The following is a 20,204-nucleotide window of genomic DNA, read 5'->3' as shown; positions in this document are numbered from 1 at the left end:
TCTACGTCAGTTGATCCAAGCCCTAGATTTAATGATGGATATTATAATTATATTGTATTAGTGTTAACTTTTATATCAAACGATTTGAACATTAAAGGTTGTAACATAAAGTAGCTGAAGTTTTTTTTTTACTAAAACTTTACTCAAGGCTTTTATATAACATTTGTTTTATACAGATATGTTAAATGGGTCTTAATAAAACTTATACAAGCAGAAACGTTACTTTACCAAAAAACTGTAGTACTTTACCCAAATGTTTCAAATACTTAACGAGGCTGAGGCGCAGTGGTTAGGATTCTGTCGCTTATTGCTCTAGGTTTTCTCAGAATACGCTTATAACTAAAAAAAAGGTACTTAAGTTTTTTAAATATGTGACAATTTACATAAATATTTGTAATTCTATACATTTTTTAAAGTTAAAAAAAATTTAACCAAATAAAAAAAATGATTAAAAACCAAGGTTCGTCACTTCACCCGTTCTTGATCTACTCACACAATATTCTTTTAATGCTTACAATACGGTAACAAATGGGAGCTTTATAAAAACTATTGAGAAATATTTTTCGCATTTTTTTTTTTTTTTTGTGTGTCTAACATTTACGATAAAAATATCAATATTTAGAGTTTGATACAATGTATTGAAGAAAGTAATTGAGCTTTAAACATGAAGAAATATTGCGACTTAGTGAAGTTTTATTGCGAAATAATAGGCCGGGTGAATAAAATAAAGCATAATTTGAGCAAAATTGCTCAAATTTTTATTTATGTAAAGCTCAGCAATTACTCAAAAAATGCTGAGTAAAAGCAATATACGGGTTTATAGTCTCAGTTCCGTTCCGTAAATTATCACAAAATCGTTAAGTAAGATAAATGTTTCGAACTTAAGTTAGGGATGAATTTGGCTAGGAAAATTTTATATCGAAGATTTTATATCAAAGTAATATTAATAAGTCATATTCTGCTTCTCAAATTTTTTCTCAAACCTTCTCAAATTCTAGAAATGTTTACTTTTCTAAACAATTTTGATTTTTTAAGGAACGGAACTGAGACTATAAAACCGTGTATTGCTATTTTTATTCACCCGGCCTAACAACTGCTACATACTGTAGCTAAAAAATAGAGTTCGTTATCAAAATTGTAAATTTCGAAAATTTTCGATTAAAAAGGTACCGAAATACTTAGTTTTTTTCGAAATCTGTAGAAGCTTATGAAAATAACCGAACTAGCCAAATTAATTTCGGAAATATAAAAGGAATATCAATATAAAAATTAATTTCGAAATAAAAAATTGGACTTCGAAAAGCGAAATTAATGTCGAAAGAAAAAACAGAATTTCGAAAAGTGAAATTAACTTCGAAAAAAAAAAGTGTATTTCAAAAACTAAAATTAATTTCGAAAGAAAAATCAGAATTTCGAAATGTTAAATTAACTTCGAAAAAAAAAATTGGATTTCGAAAACTGAAATTAATTTCGAAAGAAAAATCAGAACTTCGAAATGTGAAATTTATTTCAAAAAAAAAAAGGAAATTCAAAAAGCAAGCTTAATTTCAAAAGAAAAATAGCAATTTCGAAACATGCAAATAATTTCGAAAAAAACCAAACAATATTTGAAAACCTAAATTATTTCGAAAATAAAATTAGATTTCCAAAAGTTTAATTATTTAAGGAAGAAAAAAAGAATTTTAGATGGTAAATTTATTCCCAAAAGTAATTTTAATACATTATATTTTATTTGCATAATAATATTAAAATAACCGGGCGCCTAAATAATTTACCACGAAGTGTTTCAGCAGGTAGACCTTTTATTATATATATATATATAAGTATATACATAAATATATATACATGTATATATATATATGTATATATATATGTATGTATATATATAAATATATATATATAAATATATATATAAATATTTATATATATATATATATACATATATATATATATACATATATATATATATACATATATATATATATATATATATATATATATATATATATATATATATATATATATATATATATATATATATATATACATATATATATATATATATATATATATATATATATATATATATATATATATATATATATATATATATATATATATAAATGTATATATATATATATACATATATATAAATGTATATATATATATATATATATATGTATATATATATATATATATATATATATATATATATATATATATATATATATATATATATATATATATATATATATATAGAGAGAGAGAGAGAGAGAGAGAGAGAGAGAGAAAGAGAAAGAGAGAGAGAGAGAGATATGTTATATATAGAGATATATGTATATATGGTAATATAATACTATTTTGGTAAATTTAATTTAGTGCCAGTATGTTTAGTATGTAATGAATCTGTTTTAGTGTGCAAAGAATATAGTTTGAGGAGGCACCATGATTCAAAACATCTAAAAAACATAACCAGTTTCTTGACGAACTATTAGGGAAAAAAAACAAAAAACAAATTTATAATCAGTTCCTTATACAACAAGATTTGCATTATCTTAACAGTAAATGCTACTGTTGCAAGCTATGAAACTAGTCTCTTTAGTTACAAATTCTAAACCATTCAGTGATGAGGAAAGATTACTTAAGTTTTAAATTATTCACACCCCGTCCCTGCTCAATGCATTTTTTGTGCATTTAGTCGGAAAAATTTACCCTTTTAAACAAGCCGGCAAATGTAGACCTTTTAGACCAGTCAATCGTCGAGTTTTAAAAAACAAGTACCTTATTTTTTACTAAGCAAAAATTTTAATTGCACCCCACCACGTGACACATACTAGCGCCTGCCTTGGTGGCAGCTCAATGATTAAATATTGGTGTTTTTTCCAGACAGGAAAAAAAAAGACTGGAAAGAAAACAACTTGTCATTAATTAAGCTGTTTGTTAAAAAGCTCATCAGATAAACAAAAAAGAATACAAGTGTTTTAAATCATTAAGAATTATAAGTGAAAAAAAATTTCAGTTCAATTCGTACTCTTTTAAAATTATTTGATAAAGAAATGTTTTTCATTATTTGTTTTCTTTAATAAAAACTAACTGCTTCAATAAGTTCGGCGCCAGCCGGTTCCGTAGCTCCGTACTTATTAAACCGGTTGAACTAAATAAGCATTCTGATGGCACCGATGTCGCTGGAACTGAAAATATTACCCGTACAATTTGTGTCAAAACCGGGAACAACTTTTGATTAGCTTGGAAAAAATCGATGGCACCATTTTCGTAGCTCTGAAAGTATAGGAGACTGTATTCGTTTATTTCTTTTTCAAGTTTATCATTGTTTTCGATTAAATGACAACATAATTTATCTGTTACAAGATCAATTAAGTTGATTGGCTTTCGTCTTTTGTTGTTAACAAAATTAGTAGTATTTGCAAACGGTGGCGTTGACGATTGCTGAAATGTTTTTATGGTATGGTTAGTTGAGCTTTTGATGAGTTTAAAGTGTTATTTAAACAATTTGTTTCAATTGTTATATCGATTTCTTCGGATTCTTTAAGATGTGTTTCATAAAATGTTTTTATAAACATTTTTGCCTTTGTAATGCATTCATATCTATCGATATCATTTTTAATAAACCCAAATTTACAAAATTTAAAATCAAGAAAAGTAGCTGCTAAGAAAAAATCATTAGCAAAAATGTTTTTAAAACGCCCTTTTAGAGACCTTAATAATTTCTTTTGAAAAGTCTTAACTAGTTCTGTAAAAATGAGTTGCGATTCAAGTATTCCGTTTAGTAGAGAATACAATGTTGGAAACAGAAATGTTACTGTATCATATTTCTTTCCGCTAAAAAGTTTTGTTAGATCTTTAATTGGGTGTAACAAATAACATAAATCCTCCGGCACCTTAAATTCATTAGCAGTGGGAAGATAGTCTTTTATATTTTGGTATTTGATGCTTATCATATCTAACGCAGTTTTATTAGTTAATATAGATTCAATCATATTGAATTAGTTATAGATTCAATCATATCGAATTGGCTATTCCAGTTAACAGCTATATCCTGTACTAACTTTATTTTAGTTTCATATCGAAGTGTTTCTTGAACTTCTCTTAACTTTTTTTGTAACATCTCCGAATGCTTAAATGAACCAACAATGTGCCTACAGGATGAAATTACCTTGGCGAATTCCAATTTGTCTTCGTTCATTTTTTCAATTTCTTTAACTTCACTTTCTGTAATTTCTTTATTAATTAATTTTCCATTACCGTCGTAATCCTTTACTTCGTAACGCTTTGAACCATTTTTTAATTTTTTTACTTTTATATCTCTCGTGTTTAGAAGATTCAAATTCTCGTGTTTAGAAGATTCAAAAAAGATTCAACCACGAAATTCAAACAATCACCAGCACATGGAATCTTAAGAACATTATCATCAAATTTATTTACTGCAGAGAAAATGTTTGCACCTGAGTCAGTAACTACTGATGCAATTAATTTTTTGCTCACCGTATTTATGCATGGCATTTTGTAGCTTTTGTTTAACTCACTAATTAAAATTACAAAATCTGGATGACGTACTATCGAAATCGGCTTATCAGTACCAACAATAAAGTTCACCAATAACTTGTTTAATTTTTTATGATCAGTCTCTTCAAAACTATTTTCATTACCGCTCTCAATATCGGATATATCGCCATCGTTTAGTAATATTGTTGATTTTTTTAGATACTTTTGAATTAATGCAATGATCAATTGATAAATGGGATTGCATTGAACTGGTCGAACTGTTGTAAGGTAGAATCTTATAACATATGCTGTATTTTGTTTGATTCTTTTGGTCTTTTTCGAAATATGTCCAAACGAAGCTTCGTTTTCTTATTCCTTTCTTAATAACGGATTTATTTGTTTTTGTTTATTCAAACTAAAAAGCAATTAGTTTTTTTACTCGTACGCATACAACAAATATTAATAAATTAGTAACTTATGTTATTAGTAAAATTGTAACACATGTTACTTCACTTAGGTTACCGAGCGATTAAAGAGATTTTTTTTTTTCTTTTATTTGATTTACATTTTAGACAAAATGTTTAGACAAAATTAGTCTAAAATTGATTGATTTACATTTTAGACAAAAAGATTGCTAAGATATAATAAAATTGTTTGAAACCGTTGTAAATCTCATCTGTATAACCACTAGAGAGTAATTAGCCGTTTACGTTGCAACAGTGATTTCTTATACTTGCGTTAGAGGCCCTTAGGGAATTGCACAATATAACTTTTAAACGTCATAGTTATATCATTTAGGAAAAGCGCACGAACTTTTATGTAAATTCTAAATATAAGGTTTAAACTTACGTTATGCAAATTTAAAATTAAAAAGTGTTTAAACTAGCGTTGCTATCAACTTCGACTAAATCGACTAAAAGTGTACTTGTCGAAATTAGTCGACTTTGAAAAATCTAATAGTGGATCTAATCGACTTTGGATTATCTACTAATCGACTAAAAATCGATTTAGTTGAATAATAGTACTTGTACATGCATTTCTAATATCTTTTTATTTGATTGAACATTACAAATCTTTTTAATTTTATTTTGTTAACAAAAACAAATATGACTGTTGAATTGAATGTAGTTTTTTCAGAGCCAGAATAAAATATATGCCCCCCTTCCTTTCATATTAAATTAAGAAATTAAAATATAGTATCTCCCTCCATCCCAACGACCTCTCTCTTAATCCAGCACTAAGTTTTTTGTTTACTCCCTTGAAGTTCTATTAATGGTTTGAGGATTTCATCAACTTCCAAAAAAATTACTTTTAGTTACCGGTACCGGTATCTGCGGTCACTTGAGAACAACTAAAAGTACTCAAGAGTAACTTATAATACACTGAAAGTAGCTTCACAACGCTTTCCGGTAATTATGTATGGTAACTAGAATTAAATTCCGCCTAAGTTAACAATTCGTAATGTTAACAGTAAGTAACTTGACGATTCTTAGTTCTAACATAGTATCTAAAAAATAATATACAAACAACCAGGCCTGAAAAGAGGTTGGGAAAGATTCATTGGGTGTGTATTTGTAAAAATTATTTTATTTTCATCTTGCACTATTTTTGTATACTTTTTCTCTATTTTTACTATATTTACATTTTATTTATATTATTTTTTCACTTCTTTAGTATTTTAATAAATAATAAATAATCAAAATTACAAATTTCTTTTTTCGATATCCCAATTAATTTAAATCCAAAATATTGTTAGTTAGCTTCTGTATTTCTGGGTTTACAACTGATCATTTAACGAGGGCTCGCCAAAAAAGGCTTTTCCGCATGCTTTTTGGCTTCTGCCTTTTTATGGTCCAAAGTTTTTTCCTGACGGCCCTGCATTTTTAAACAACTTCATAACATATGACAATAATTATTATATAAAAAAACTGTATAGTTATGTGTTGTTGCTTTTTTTTTTTTTTTTTTTTTTAGCAGTCTTTGCATGTGATTATTAAAAAGATTTTCATACAATATCGATCCGATATACAGTGCCGATCCGTTCCGTTCTTTAACTAGGGCTCTAAACGTAATTAAATTGTGAGACCCTTCTTAAGTGAATAAATAAAAATTTAAAAAATTATACGTTCAAAATTTACAATTTAAATTGTAAACAAAAACACTTAAGTAGCTTTCGCTATAGGTAGGTTTTATTCACTTTGAGAGAGCTAATATTTTATATGAAACATTTCACCGTGTAGATGTAAGGGGTCATTTGCAAATTACGTCACGCAAAAAACTTTTCAGATCCGCCTCCTCCCTTTTCCACAAAAGATCACAAAATATAAACCTCAAATCTTATCCTGAGTGTTCTAATCCCTGCAAAAGAACCGTTGGGGTTCTAATCCCTGAAAAAATATTTCGAAGCAAATTTTAGAATTTCAAAAGTAAAATATCGTTTTGGTATTATTTTCAGAATTTCAAAATCACAAAAATCTTTCGAAGCAAATTTTAGAATTTCGAAAGTGAAACATTGTTTCGATATTATTTTTAGAATTTCGAAATCTCAAAAATATATCGCAGCAAATTTTAGAAATGAAAGTGAAAAGTTGTTTCGGTGTTATTTTTTGAATTTTGAAGTCGCAAAAATATTTCGCAGCAAATTATACAATTTCGAAGGTGAAAAATTGTTTTAGTAATATTTTTAGAATTTCGAAATCAAAATAATATTTCGAAGCAAATTTTACAATTTCGAAATGAAAAAATCGTTTCGATGCAAAATTAATTAGTTTGAAATTATTTCGAACTTACCGAAACAAAAATAGAGTTTCGAAAACATTTTTTTATCGAAAATTTTGGTTTCTGTGAACAGCCTTACTAAAAAGCTGCAGTATGTAGCAGCAGTATTCTTATATTTCGATGCATCATCTTTATTAAAAGATAATTATTAAATTTAAAAAAAATATAACTTACTATGGCATTAAAAAAAAAAAAAAGCAATTCGTCATAAAATAAAATATACATAATATAATACAAATTCACATGATCAATTTTAAGAAATAGAAGAACGCGGGGGCTGGTACACAAGACCGTATGGTCTTGTCGTAAAAGACCTCCAAGCCTTTTAGCTAATGATATTTTAGCCAAGGACATGTTGATGCTGTAAATATTATTTGTTATAAGTTTAAAAAAAACTTTGCACATGTATTTTATTTTAAATATAAAAAACTTTTTAAGTAATTTTAACAAGCAAATATTTTATAAGTTTACTCATTATTCAGATAGATGAGGAAACTTATTTAAAAATTATCTTACTAAAAGAAATCTAAATAATTACTAAAATTAAATTAAAGTGTTTATTAAGAAAAAATTATTTATTTAAGATGATAAAAAAATTTAAGCTTAACATAAGTAAATTTTAAATTTGTTAAGTAATACAAAAAATTAACTTTTTAAACAGTGTTTTGTAAAACAGAAATAAAAAAAACATCAACTCAAAAATAACACAGTGGTGTAGGAATAAAGAATCTTTTATTAGCAAAAATGGCTTTTTTACTTATTTTGATGTAAAAACCCGAAGTACTTTTAAGCGTAAATTACTTTACATAACTCATATAAAAAATATAATTTACTTACATTTAAAAGTAATTCTTTTTTTTTTTTTTTTTTTGTACAAAAACTATATTTTATATAAAACTTAATTTTTAAGTTAAGTTTTTTAAATAAGTAACTGTTACTTGACGCAAAGGACATCGACTGCTAAAACAGTTTTCAAAAAATTATAAGTCAATATGATTAAAGGAGGGTTTATTAGATATAATCTTTTATTCCGTTTTATCATATATAATTTGAAAAACGATGGTAAGGAAAACCGGTCAATCTTGTACTATAGGTTGTAGGCACCCTTTTAACTTTCGTTTTTGTTGCGCTGGTGTCCACCCTGCACAAGGAAGATTAAAAAAAAAAAAATATTTAATTTAAATAGAGCTTTAGAATAAACTTGTGGTTTTTTTCAAAAGTTGTTTGTCGGTTATCAGTTGTCCCAGAATCTTGCGATTGATTTTTCACTACCTTCCAGACTTGCTAGAGCTTTGTAACTTTCAACATTTGTGTAAATTTGATACATGTTAAAAATATTTTTAGTACATGTTAAAATTGTTTTCAGAGTCAACTGGAGAAAAAGAGATTCAAACAAGTGACTCTGAAAATTGTTTTCAGAGTCACTTGTTTGAATCTCTTTTTTTTTTTTTTTCACTTTATCTTTTAAACTTATTAGAACTCTGACAGCATTTGTGTAGTCTCGATAAACATGCTTGTTTACTGGGCCGTACCTTGATTTTTTTTCTCAAATATTTTTTTCTTTCTTTAAAGTTATATCTTGAAAAGCAAAAGCCCTACGTTTTTTCCAACCCTGCACAGTGGGAGTAGGAGAAAGTATGCACCCATGATCCTAAAAATTTATCAGGCCAATTTACTGAATATATGTTTTCATTTCGATTTCTAAAGTAATACTACATAATAGCAAATTTTATACCTTATTATAATTTAATTAATAAGCGACCGAGGCCAGGTCCGGGGCCAGGTTTGATAACACATAGCCATGACCAGGGCTAGGTTTATGATCAGGGCTGCATTAATATTGATAGATCCTATAAAAGTGTTATTTTTAATTAAATTTTATGATATGAATTTTATTTAAAAGCAATATTTTATAGGATCTATCGATTTTAATGCAGCCCCGGCCAAGTTTATGACCAAGTTTAAGACCAGTTTGCATTTATATTGATAGATCCTATAAAGTATTGTTTTTAATTATAACTCATATCATAAATTTTAATTAAAAATAACATTTTTATAGGATCTATCAATATTAATGGAGCACTGATCATAAACTCATCCCCATTCGCGGCTATGTGTTATCAAACCTGGCCCCGGCCATAGCCCCCGGTCGCTATCTAAATTAAATAATCACTTTTTTTACCATAATATTTTAATTAGATTTAAAATTATAAAAACTAAGCAAACTCAATTGGGATCATAGGTGTATACCAGTATGCTCCCTTGATCCTACCTATATGCACCTTTGATGTTATGTGTGTATACTTGTTCCGAGATCAAATTTATACCATAAATGTGTAAGATTTATTTTTAAGCCGCCAAAACTATGTCTATAATAAATACTAAGGTTGTTCACGGAAGCAAAATTTGAATTTTCAATAAAAAAAAGTTTTCGAAACTCTATTTTTGTTTCGGTAAGTTCGAAATGATTTCAAACTAATTAATTTTGCAACGAAACCATTTTTTTTATTTTGAAACTGTAAAGTTTGCTTCGAAATATTATTTCGATTTCGAAATTCTAAAAATAATATCGAAACAATGTTTCACTTTCGAAATTCTAAAATTTGCTTCGAAAGATTTTTGTGATTTTGAAATTCTGAAAATAATACCAAAACGATATTTTACTTTTGAAATTCTAAAATTTGCTTCGAAATATTTTTTCAGGGATTAGAACCCCAACGGTTCTTTTGCAGGGATTAGAACACTCAGGATAAGATTTGAGGTTTATATTTTGTGATCTTTTGTGGAAAAGGGAGGAGGCGGATCTGAAAAGTTTTTTGCGTGACGTAATTTGCAAATGACCCCTTACATCTACACGGTGAAATGTTTCATATAAAATATTAGCTCTCTCAAAGTGAATAAAACCTACCTATAGCGAAAGCTACTTAAGTGTTTTTGTTTACAATTTAAATTGTAAATTTTGAACGTATAATTTTTTAAATTTTTATTTATTCACTTAAGAAGGGTCTCACAATTTAATTACGTTTAGAGCCCTAGTTAAAGAACGGAACGGATCGGCACTGTATATCGGATCGATATTGTATGAAAATCTTTTTAATAATCACATGCAAAGACTGCTAAAAAAAAAAAAAAAAAAAAAAAGCAACAACACATAACTATACAGTTTTTTAATATAATAATTATTGTCATATGTTATGAAGTTGTTTAAAAATGCAGGGCCGTCAGGAAAAAACTTTGGACCATAAAAAGGCAGAAGCCAAAAAGCATGCGGAAAAGCCTTTTTTGGCGAGCCCTCGTTAAATGATCAGTTGTAAACCCAGAAATACAGAAGCTAACTAACAATATTTTGGATTTAAATTAATTGGGATATCGAAAAAAGAAATTTGTAATTTTGATTATTTATTATTTATTAAAATACTAAAGAAGTGAAAAAATAATATAAATAAAATGTAAATATAGTAAAAATAGAGAAAAAGTATACAAAAATAGTGCAAGATGAAAATAAAATAATTTTTACAAATACACACCCAATGAATCTTTCCCAACCTCTTTTCAGGCCTGGTTGTTTGTATATTATTTTTTAGATACTATGTTAGAACTAAGAATCGTCAAGTTACTTACTGTTAACATTACGAATTGTTAACTTAGGCGGAATTTAATTCTAGTTACCATACATAATTACCGGAAAGCGTTGTGAAGCTACTTTCAGTGTATTATAAGTTACTCTTGAGTACTTTTAGTTGTTCTCAAGTGACCGCAGATACCGGTACCGGTAACTAAAAGTAATTTTTTTGGAAGTTGATGAAATCCTCAAACCATTAATAGAACTTCAAGGGAGTAAACAAAAAACTTAGTGCTGGATTAAGAGAGAGGTCGTTGGGATGGAGGGAGATACTATATTTTAATTTCTTAATTTAATATGAAAGGAAGGGGGGCATATATTTTATTCTGGCTCTGAAAAAACTACATTCAATTCAACAGTCATATTTGTTTTTGTTAACAAAATAAAATTAAAAAGATTTGTAATGTTCAATCAAATAAAAAGATATTAGAAATGCATGTACAAGTACTATTATTCAACTAAATCGATTTTTAGTCGATTAGTAGATAATCCAAAGTCGATTAGATCCACTATTAGATTTTTCAAAGTCGACTAATTTCGACAAGTACACTTTTAGTCGATTTAGTCGAAGTTGATAGCAACGCTAGTTTAAACACTTTTTAATTTTAAATTTGCATAACGTAAGTTTAAACCTTATATTTAGAATTTACATAAAAGTTCGTGCGCTTTTCCTAAATGATATAACTATGACGTTTAAAAGTTATATTGTGCAATTCCCTAAGGGCCTCTAACGCAAGTATAAGAAATCACTGTTGCAACGTAAACGGCTAATTACTCTCTAGTGGTTATACAGATGAGATTTACAACGGTTTCAAACAATTTTATTATATCTTAGCAATCTTTTTGTCTAAAATGTAAATCAATCAATTTTAGACTAATTTTGTCTAAACATTTTGTCTAAAATGTAAATCAAATAAAAGAAAAAAAAAAATCTCTTTAATCGCTCGGTAACCTAAGTGAAGTAACATGTGTTACAATTTTACTAATAACATAAGTTACTAATTTATTAATATTTGTTGTATGCGTACGAGTAAAAAAACTAATTGCTTTTTAGTTTGAATAAACAAAAACAAATAAATCCGTTATTAAGAAAGGAATAAGAAAACGAAGCTTCGTTTGGACATATTTCGAAAAAGACCAAAAGAATCAAACAAAATACAGCATATGTTATAAGATTCTACCTTACAACAGTTCGACCAGTTCAATGCAATCCCATTTATCAATTGATCATTGCATTAATTCAAAAGTATCTAAAAAAATCAACAATATTACTAAACGATGGCGATATATCCGATATTGAGAGCGGTAATGAAAATAGTTTTGAAGAGACTGATCATAAAAAATTAAACAAGTTATTGGTGAACTTTATTGTTGGTACTGATAAGCCGATTTCGATAGTACGTCATCCAGATTTTGTAATTTTAATTAGTGAGTTAAACAAAAGCTACAAAATGCCATGCATAAATACGGTGAGCAAAAAATTAATTGCATCAGTAGTTACTGACTCAGGTGCAAACATTTTCTCTGCAGTAAATAAATTTGATGATAATGTTCTTAAGATTCCATGTGCTGGTGATTGTTTGAATTTCGTGGTTGAATCTTTTTTGAATCTTCTAAACACGAGAATTTGAATCTTCTAAACACGAGAGATATAAAAGTAAAAAAATTAAAAAATGGTTCAAAGCGTTACGAAGTAAAGGATTACGACGGTAATGGAAAATTAATTAATAAAGAAATTACAGAAAGTGAAGTTAAAGAAATTGAAAAAATGAACGAAGACAAATTGGAATTCGCCAAGGTAATTTCATCCTGTAGGCACATTGTTGGTTCATTTAAGCATTCGGAGATGTTACAAAAAAAGTTAAGAGAAGTTCAAGAAACACTTCGATATGAAACTAAAATAAAGTTAGTACAGGATATAGCTGTTAACTGGAATAGCCAATTCGATATGATTGAATCTATAACTAATTCAATATGATTGAATCTATATTAACTAATAAAACTGCGTTAGATATGATAAGCATCAAATACCAAAATATAAAAGACTATCTTCCCACTGCTAATGAATTTAAGGTGCCGGAGGATTTATGTTATTTGTTACACCCAATTAAAGATCTAACAAAACTTTTTAGCGGAAAGAAATATGATACAGTAACATTTCTGTTTCCAACATTGTATTCTCTACTAAACGGAATACTTGAATCGCAACTCATTTTTACAGAACTAGTTAAGACTTTTCAAAAGAAATTATTAAGGTCTCTAAAAGGGCGTTTTAAAAACATTTTTGCTAATGATTTTTTCTTAGCAGCTACTTTTCTTGATTTTAAATTTTGTAAATTTGGGTTTATTAAAAATGATATCGATAGATATGAATGCATTACAAAGGCAAAAATGTTTATAAAAACATTTTATGAAACACATCTTAAAGAATCCGAAGAAATCGATATAACAATTGAAACAAATTGTTTAAATAACACTTTAAACTCATCAAAAGCTCAACTAACCATACCATAAAAACATTTCAGCAATCGTCAACGCCACCGTTTGCAAATACTACTAATTTTGTTAACAACAAAAGACGAAAGCCAATCAACTTAATTGATCTTGTAACAGATAAATTATGTTGTCATTTAATCGAAAACAATGATAAACTTGAAAAAGAAATAAACGAATACAGTCTCCTATACTTTCAGAGCTACGAAAATGGTGCCATCGATTTTTTCCAAGCTAATCAAAAGTTGTTCCCGGTTTTGACACAAATTGTACGGGTAATATTTTCAGTTCCAGCGACATCGGTGCCATCAGAATGCTTATTTAGTTCAACCGGTTTAATAAGTACGGAGCTACGGAACCGGCTGGCGCCGAACTTATTGAAGCAGTTAGTTTTTATTAAAGAAAACAAATAATGAAAAACATTTCTTTATCAAATAATTTTAAAAGAGTACGAATTGAACTGAAATTTTTTTTCACTTATAATTCTTAATGATTTAAAACACTTGTATTCTTTTTTGTTTATCTGATGAGCTTTTTAACAAACAGCTTAATTAATGACAAGTTGTTTTCTTTCCAGTCTTTTTTTTTCCTGTCTGGAAAAAACACCAATATTTAATCATTGAGCTGCCACCAAGGCAGGCGCTAGTATGTGTCACGTGGTGGGGTGCAATTAAAATTTTTGCTTAGTAAAAAATAAGGTACTTGTTTTTTAAAACTCGACGATTGACTGGTCTAAAAGGTCTACATTTGCCGGCTTGTTTAAAAGGGTAAATTTTTCCGACTAAATGCACAAAAAATGCATTGAGCAGGGACGGGGTGTGAATAATTTAAAACTTAAGTAATCTTTCCTCATCACTGAATGGTTTAGAATTTGTAACTAAAGAGACTAGTTTCATAGCTTGCAACAGTAGCATTTACTGTTAAGATAATGCAAATCTTGTTGTATAAGGAACTGATTATAAATTTGTTTTTTGTTTTTTTTCCCTAATAGTTCGTCAAGAAACTGGTTATGTTTTTTAGATGTTTTGAATCATGGTGCCTCCTCAAACTATATTCTTTGCACACTAAAACAGATTCATTACATACTAAACATACTGGCACTAAATTAAATTTACCAAAATAGTATTATATTACCATATATACATATATCTCTATATATAACATATCTCTCTCTCTCTTTCTCTTTCTCTCTCTCTCTCTCTCTCTCTCTCTCTCTCTCTCTCTCTCTCTCTCTCTATATATATATATATATATATATATATATATATATATATATATATATATAAATATATATACATATATATATATATATATATATATTATATATATATATATATATATATATATATATATATATATATATATATATATAAATATATATACATATATATACATATATATATATATATATATATATATATATATATATATATATATATATATATATATATATATATATATATATATGTATAGGTCTTATTTTGCGTTTCATGTTTTTCTTTTTTGACGGAGACTTTTTTTTCATTTTTTAAAGCCTATTTAGTTCATTTCAAACATGGGTGTCTGAATATTTTTTTTTCTTAATAAATATTGATCTTTTAAACTATTTTACTTTCCAAGTTTTTATTTTAATTGTGTTTGAAATATGTAAAATAAATTTAAAGAACTTAACCTAAGCATGTAGTGGTGAAATGCTATAGCCCAATACCTGCCCATTTGTAACAAATCCTTCTGTAAAGATTTTTAGATCACTCATAATGTTAGGTGCGGCATGACAAATCGGACAACATTGAATCGAAGAAGTGTCCATGGTGTAAACTAAGATTTTCCAACATTGAAAGAACGAAACTATAGTTGATCAAAACATACTTATGTCCTGGAAAGTAAACTTTAACTGGATATAAATTAGAAATTTATTTTTTAATTTCCTCCTTAATTTTTAATACCGCTTCTTTATTTTCCTTCATATACTCTAGCATAATTGGCCAACAGAATCTAATACTCTAAGAAACTATAATATATATACATTCAGATTCAAACAATATAATATTCCATAATATATTGTGTGAATCAGAATATACATATAGTAGAAGAGGCGATGGTACTTTGAGTGACTTGATGCTCCGCCCATACCCCGACTACTATTTAGCATTAATTTATCAATTTTTTTAATCATCCAAATGTTTTCAAATTTCCTTTTCTCTAATTTAACAAGCCTCTTGGGTATGTGAAACTAGGGTCCTATAGTTTAACTTTGACCTTTGTTTCAGTAACTTCAATGTATTTAAAGGTGAGCACTCGTTTTTTATTTCGGAAATTTCTCGATGAGATACTTTTTATGAGTGTTTTTAAAAACACTTTTTGAAAGTTTGTTTTCTTTTCAAGAACAACACAAAAGCAAAGTAACTTTAGTCTTTCATACCTTAAAGAAGTTTTTTTTTTAGTTTTAATAATAAATAAAAAATAGAAATTATTTTTATTCGAAGAAATTTTTTTATTTGTTTAAAAAAATATCAATTCTCCAAAATTATTTAACGCTTAAGAACGAGGATGATTGCAGCTACACTTCTCAGGGTAGTTAGTAGACACTATAGACTTAAAAAGTATGAAAATATGGAAAAGATACAAATTGAAACAATTTTTCAATTTTTCATCAAAAATTGTAGCACAAACTTTATCAGCGACTTTTTTATTTTTATTTTTAACAGCCTATATTACAACCTTTCCAATCATGTATATATTGTTAATATTTCAATGACCTATATATTATATATTAAAAAATTATATATTAAAAAAAAAATAGTTTAAATACTAAAACTTTGCATCTTGTGAATTTTTATCAAAGTGCATTAAAAATCTAACTTCAAGAAGATACTACCATTGAGCCTATGGGATTCAGAATTTCTTAAATAGGAAATTCTTAGTGAGGGTTTTAGTAACCTAACCCACTATCAGACATAATGTTTGAAGTAAATCATTTTTTTGATTTTTGGCCATGTGATTTCCCACTGTGTCATGGTTTAAATTGGTTCTCAAAGCGCCAAGGTTTATAAATACCTATTTATATTTATATTTGAGAATATAAATTATTATTACTTAACACTTCTTAAACCTTTTCAGCAATGAAACATCAAAACAAAGATCTATGATGTCCACTTTAAAATTGGCCAAACAAGAAATAGAAGCAGACTTGAGCGATGAACGAAATATTATAATTGTCATAGTTGATGAAGACTTAGACGAGCCAACGTTTGATTTTTTAAAGAGCACACGAGTATCAACGCTTAACCTTGGTGTATATATTTTATGCGTTAGTCAAAATATTTCAAAGTTTCAATTTCGTAAAGAAGTTGGCTTCCAATGGATTTATGCAAATTCAACATCTGCAATAAAAAATCTTTCTTTTCTCCGAGGTAAAATTTTTAAACTGAATTTTTTTTCGATTTTCTGTGGTTTATTTTAAACAAGGTTGGCATTTAAACACAGCTGGTGTTTGAAAATATTTTGTCTAACATTAAAGTTCTTAGTTTATTGAAAGAATTATGTTCCTTACAAGGTCAAGAAACAAGACGTTGCCCTCAGTTATTTTTTGATTTAGTTGAGAAACAATAGAAAATTGCAGACGTTTACATTAAAGCCTTCAAAATACATTATTTTGTTCCATATTGTTTTAATATATTGTCAAAAATGCATAGTATTACGATGACATACTGCAATGACCCATTTGACACCAATGCCAAAATGACTTTGTTTTATTAGTATTATTTTTTTTTGTTTATTTTGTTTTACGTTGATTTGACATCCATTAAAAATTATGTTATCATTTGGCAATAAACAAGCTTTATTTAATGATGATTAATTTGAGGAAAATAACATAAAATTTAAGATTTTAAACTAACATCAGACATCCGTTTTTGTAATATTTAATGCAAAATCAACTAACAATTATTTTAAAGAAATATACAGGGTGCGGAAATATACAGGGTGCGGAAATATACAGGGTGCAGAAATATACAGGGTGCGGAAATAATATAACCCTGTTTAAAGTCATTACCTTTTAATTGTAAAATTGGCTTTTTTATTGAGTTTATATAAATTTTATTTAAAGAAAATCGACAATCTTGCGGCAAAACTTCCATTGCATTGGATGAATGCAATCGTTTATGCGATTGTATCAATTACATGATGGTAAATTGCAAGCGTGTACGTAAAGAGTTTTCTTCTATGTCAAAAGAAGAAAGAGATTTGTATTTAAACGTGTTAAAAGAACTTTCTACTAATCGTAAATACTTCAAGATCTATCAGCAATTTGTTGATTTGCATAGCAAATATTTTGATTCTGGAATTCATGAAGATGAACAGTTTAGCCCATGGCATAGAAGGTATATACCAGGAATTACAAAGTTATAATGATTTCTAAATATATGGGAAATGCGGGTAGCCTTGGTCGATTGAAAGAATATGACCCATTCGATATGATCCTTAATCTTACTAAAATAGTATGTCAAATAGTTTACAAAAATATATTTAAGCATACTTACACTCATACTTCATATATAATTTCATTTCTTTTTTAACCTAAGGCTCATACTTTAGGTACATAATAAAAGCACAACCTTTAGGCACATACTAAGTTTAGTATAGTTTAGTTATATAAATAAATATTTATATATAAATAAATAAATATATATATATACATATATATATATATATATATATATATATATATATATATATATATATATATATATATAATTTATAAAATATATATAATTCATAAAATATATATAATTCATAAAATATATATAATTCATAAAATATATATAATTCATAAAATATATATAATTTATAAAAGCACTAGAGTTAGAGTTAGTTCTTTAAGTGATGCATTTGATAATTTGGTTATCTATTTATAGCTTATTCATTGTTGATCATTTATTTGTATTTGTTCTTAACTTTGAAGACTAAACTAAAATGAAATGAAGAAAAGTTATAAAAAACTTTAAAAATAATAGAAGAGCCCATCTGCAAAACACAGTCTTTTTACTGTTGTAAACGATGAGGCGCCAATACAATATTTGATCGACGATTTGTAAGTCAAAAAAATAAAAACTTTAGGTTAATTCCAATTCTAGATTCCATATACTGAAATCTATCACATATATAAATATTAGAACAATCAAAAGTTTTTTTTGTTTAAAAATAGGCAAAGAATATTATTTTCTATTGATGCGCAACTATGAACTAGGGTTAGGCGCGTTTTGCAACTATGGGTTAGGCGCGTTTTGCAAATGGACTCCTTAATTATCATTTCATAAATAACATTAAAAAAATATATATATTAATTTTTATTTAAATACCAAACCTTTCTATTTCTTGCTAGGCAAACATTAGAGCTGACAGTTAAGATTTTTATTGCGCTGTATTTTAAATTTTTTTGAAAGTAGTTTCTAGATGGCTTATTTATTTATTTTCATGTAAAACGTGAATCACTTCTAAGCGTAAATTACTTTACATAACTCATATTAAAATATATAATTTACTTATATTTAAAAGTAATTTTTTTTTATATAAACAATACATGTAAAACTTAATTACTTTAGTTTTAATTTTTTAAATGCGTAACTGTTATTAAATATTATTTTTATTAAATATAACAAATAATAAACTTTTTTAAAAAAAATCAAGTTAACGAGTGTTTTTTGAGGCAAAATTTGAAGCAGAATTTGATTCTTGAAATAAATTGCAGCTAGCATGACAATTTAAGTTAGACAATTTATGCCGCCATCTGGAGATTGAGGTAAGTTGCGTTTTCCAAATATTTATCTATAGCCCCTGCTAAGGGAAGACGTAGGTGAGATCTCTAGTAGAGTGACGTCTTTTCAGGTTGTCAACGACTGTGCTCTTTTCCGGTTCATCCGAGTCTGACTTAGAATTAGTCAATTCTTCATCTAGCCAATTTGAATTGATTTCTGACCAAAGATGATGTTAGAAGTTTTTACAATGATTCCAACAAAGTCACCGCGATTGATTTTGTGGTCGCATAAGCACTAGATTGTGCATCTTATTATGCGTTTGTCCAAGCATTTAAAAATAATTCGTACTGGAATCTTTATGAACATGCCTCCTGGACTAGTAGGTTCTTTTCTCAAACTTGAAGACGGTATTTCTGGCATGATTGCAAGCGCGGCAGCGAAATCTTGATCTTGGTTTTCCGAGTTGGTTTTTTGCACGATGTTGATGAATAAATTGCCAAGTAAGACCCGTAACAATTATCATAACAGAATGGCTCGCTGTCATCTATCATTTTAACGCCGAACAACTCTTCCAATTTCTGTTGGTGTGCCTTATCGTTTGTTCTGTAAATGTCGTAAGTTCTGCTTGTCACACGCATGTTGAAATCTTGAGCTTTCATTATCCACTGACTCGTTTTCTTGTAACTTGTATTTTTATGTTTGTTTAATTTGTTTAACTTGAAATTCTATGTTGTTTAACCAAAGTCATGAAAATATGGTATTCATCTTTTATCTTCTTTGCAATTTTTTGTTGACACAGCGGAAATACGTTCTTTGATATCCAGTCGTTGGATAGTTCCTGCGCCACTATTTTGCTTGCGTCATTATTACAGAAAACTGTAGAACCAAGTCTCACTGAAAATAAATGTATTATCCGTACAAATAAATGTGCAACACTTTGCAACTTTGATTCTTCTCGGTACACAACCTCCACAATTTTGCGAGTTACAGTATTGCCTCTAGTTTTGACTTAACTATCCGTGGCATGGTGGATCGGTGTGCGTCAAGATCGC

At 27.6% G+C, this 20,204-nt stretch overlaps 1 protein-coding gene across 1 annotated transcript in view; it reads left to right on the top strand.

Annotated features, from left to right (window-relative positions):
- Positions 1-20,204, top strand: part of LOC105843588 (tyrosinase) — a 60,459-nt gene that overhangs the window by 31,293 nt on the left and 8,962 nt on the right. The window contains exons 2-3 of the mRNA XM_065811925.1: positions 16,517-16,809; positions 17,505-17,778. Coding sequence (XP_065667997.1) covers positions 16,542-16,809; positions 17,505-17,778 — 542 coding nt within the window. The 5' untranslated portion in view covers positions 16,517-16,541. The remainder of the gene's footprint in view (positions 1-16,516; positions 16,810-17,504; positions 17,779-20,204) is intronic.

The sequence above is a fragment of the Hydra vulgaris genome, chromosome 12 (assembly GCF_038396675.1).
Source record: "Hydra vulgaris chromosome 12, alternate assembly HydraT2T_AEP".
In the NCBI taxonomy this organism is placed as follows: domain Eukaryota; kingdom Metazoa; phylum Cnidaria; class Hydrozoa; order Anthoathecata; family Hydridae; genus Hydra; species Hydra vulgaris.
Note: the sequence above shows the minus strand (reverse complement) of the source record. Positions and strands in the feature narration are given on the sequence as shown.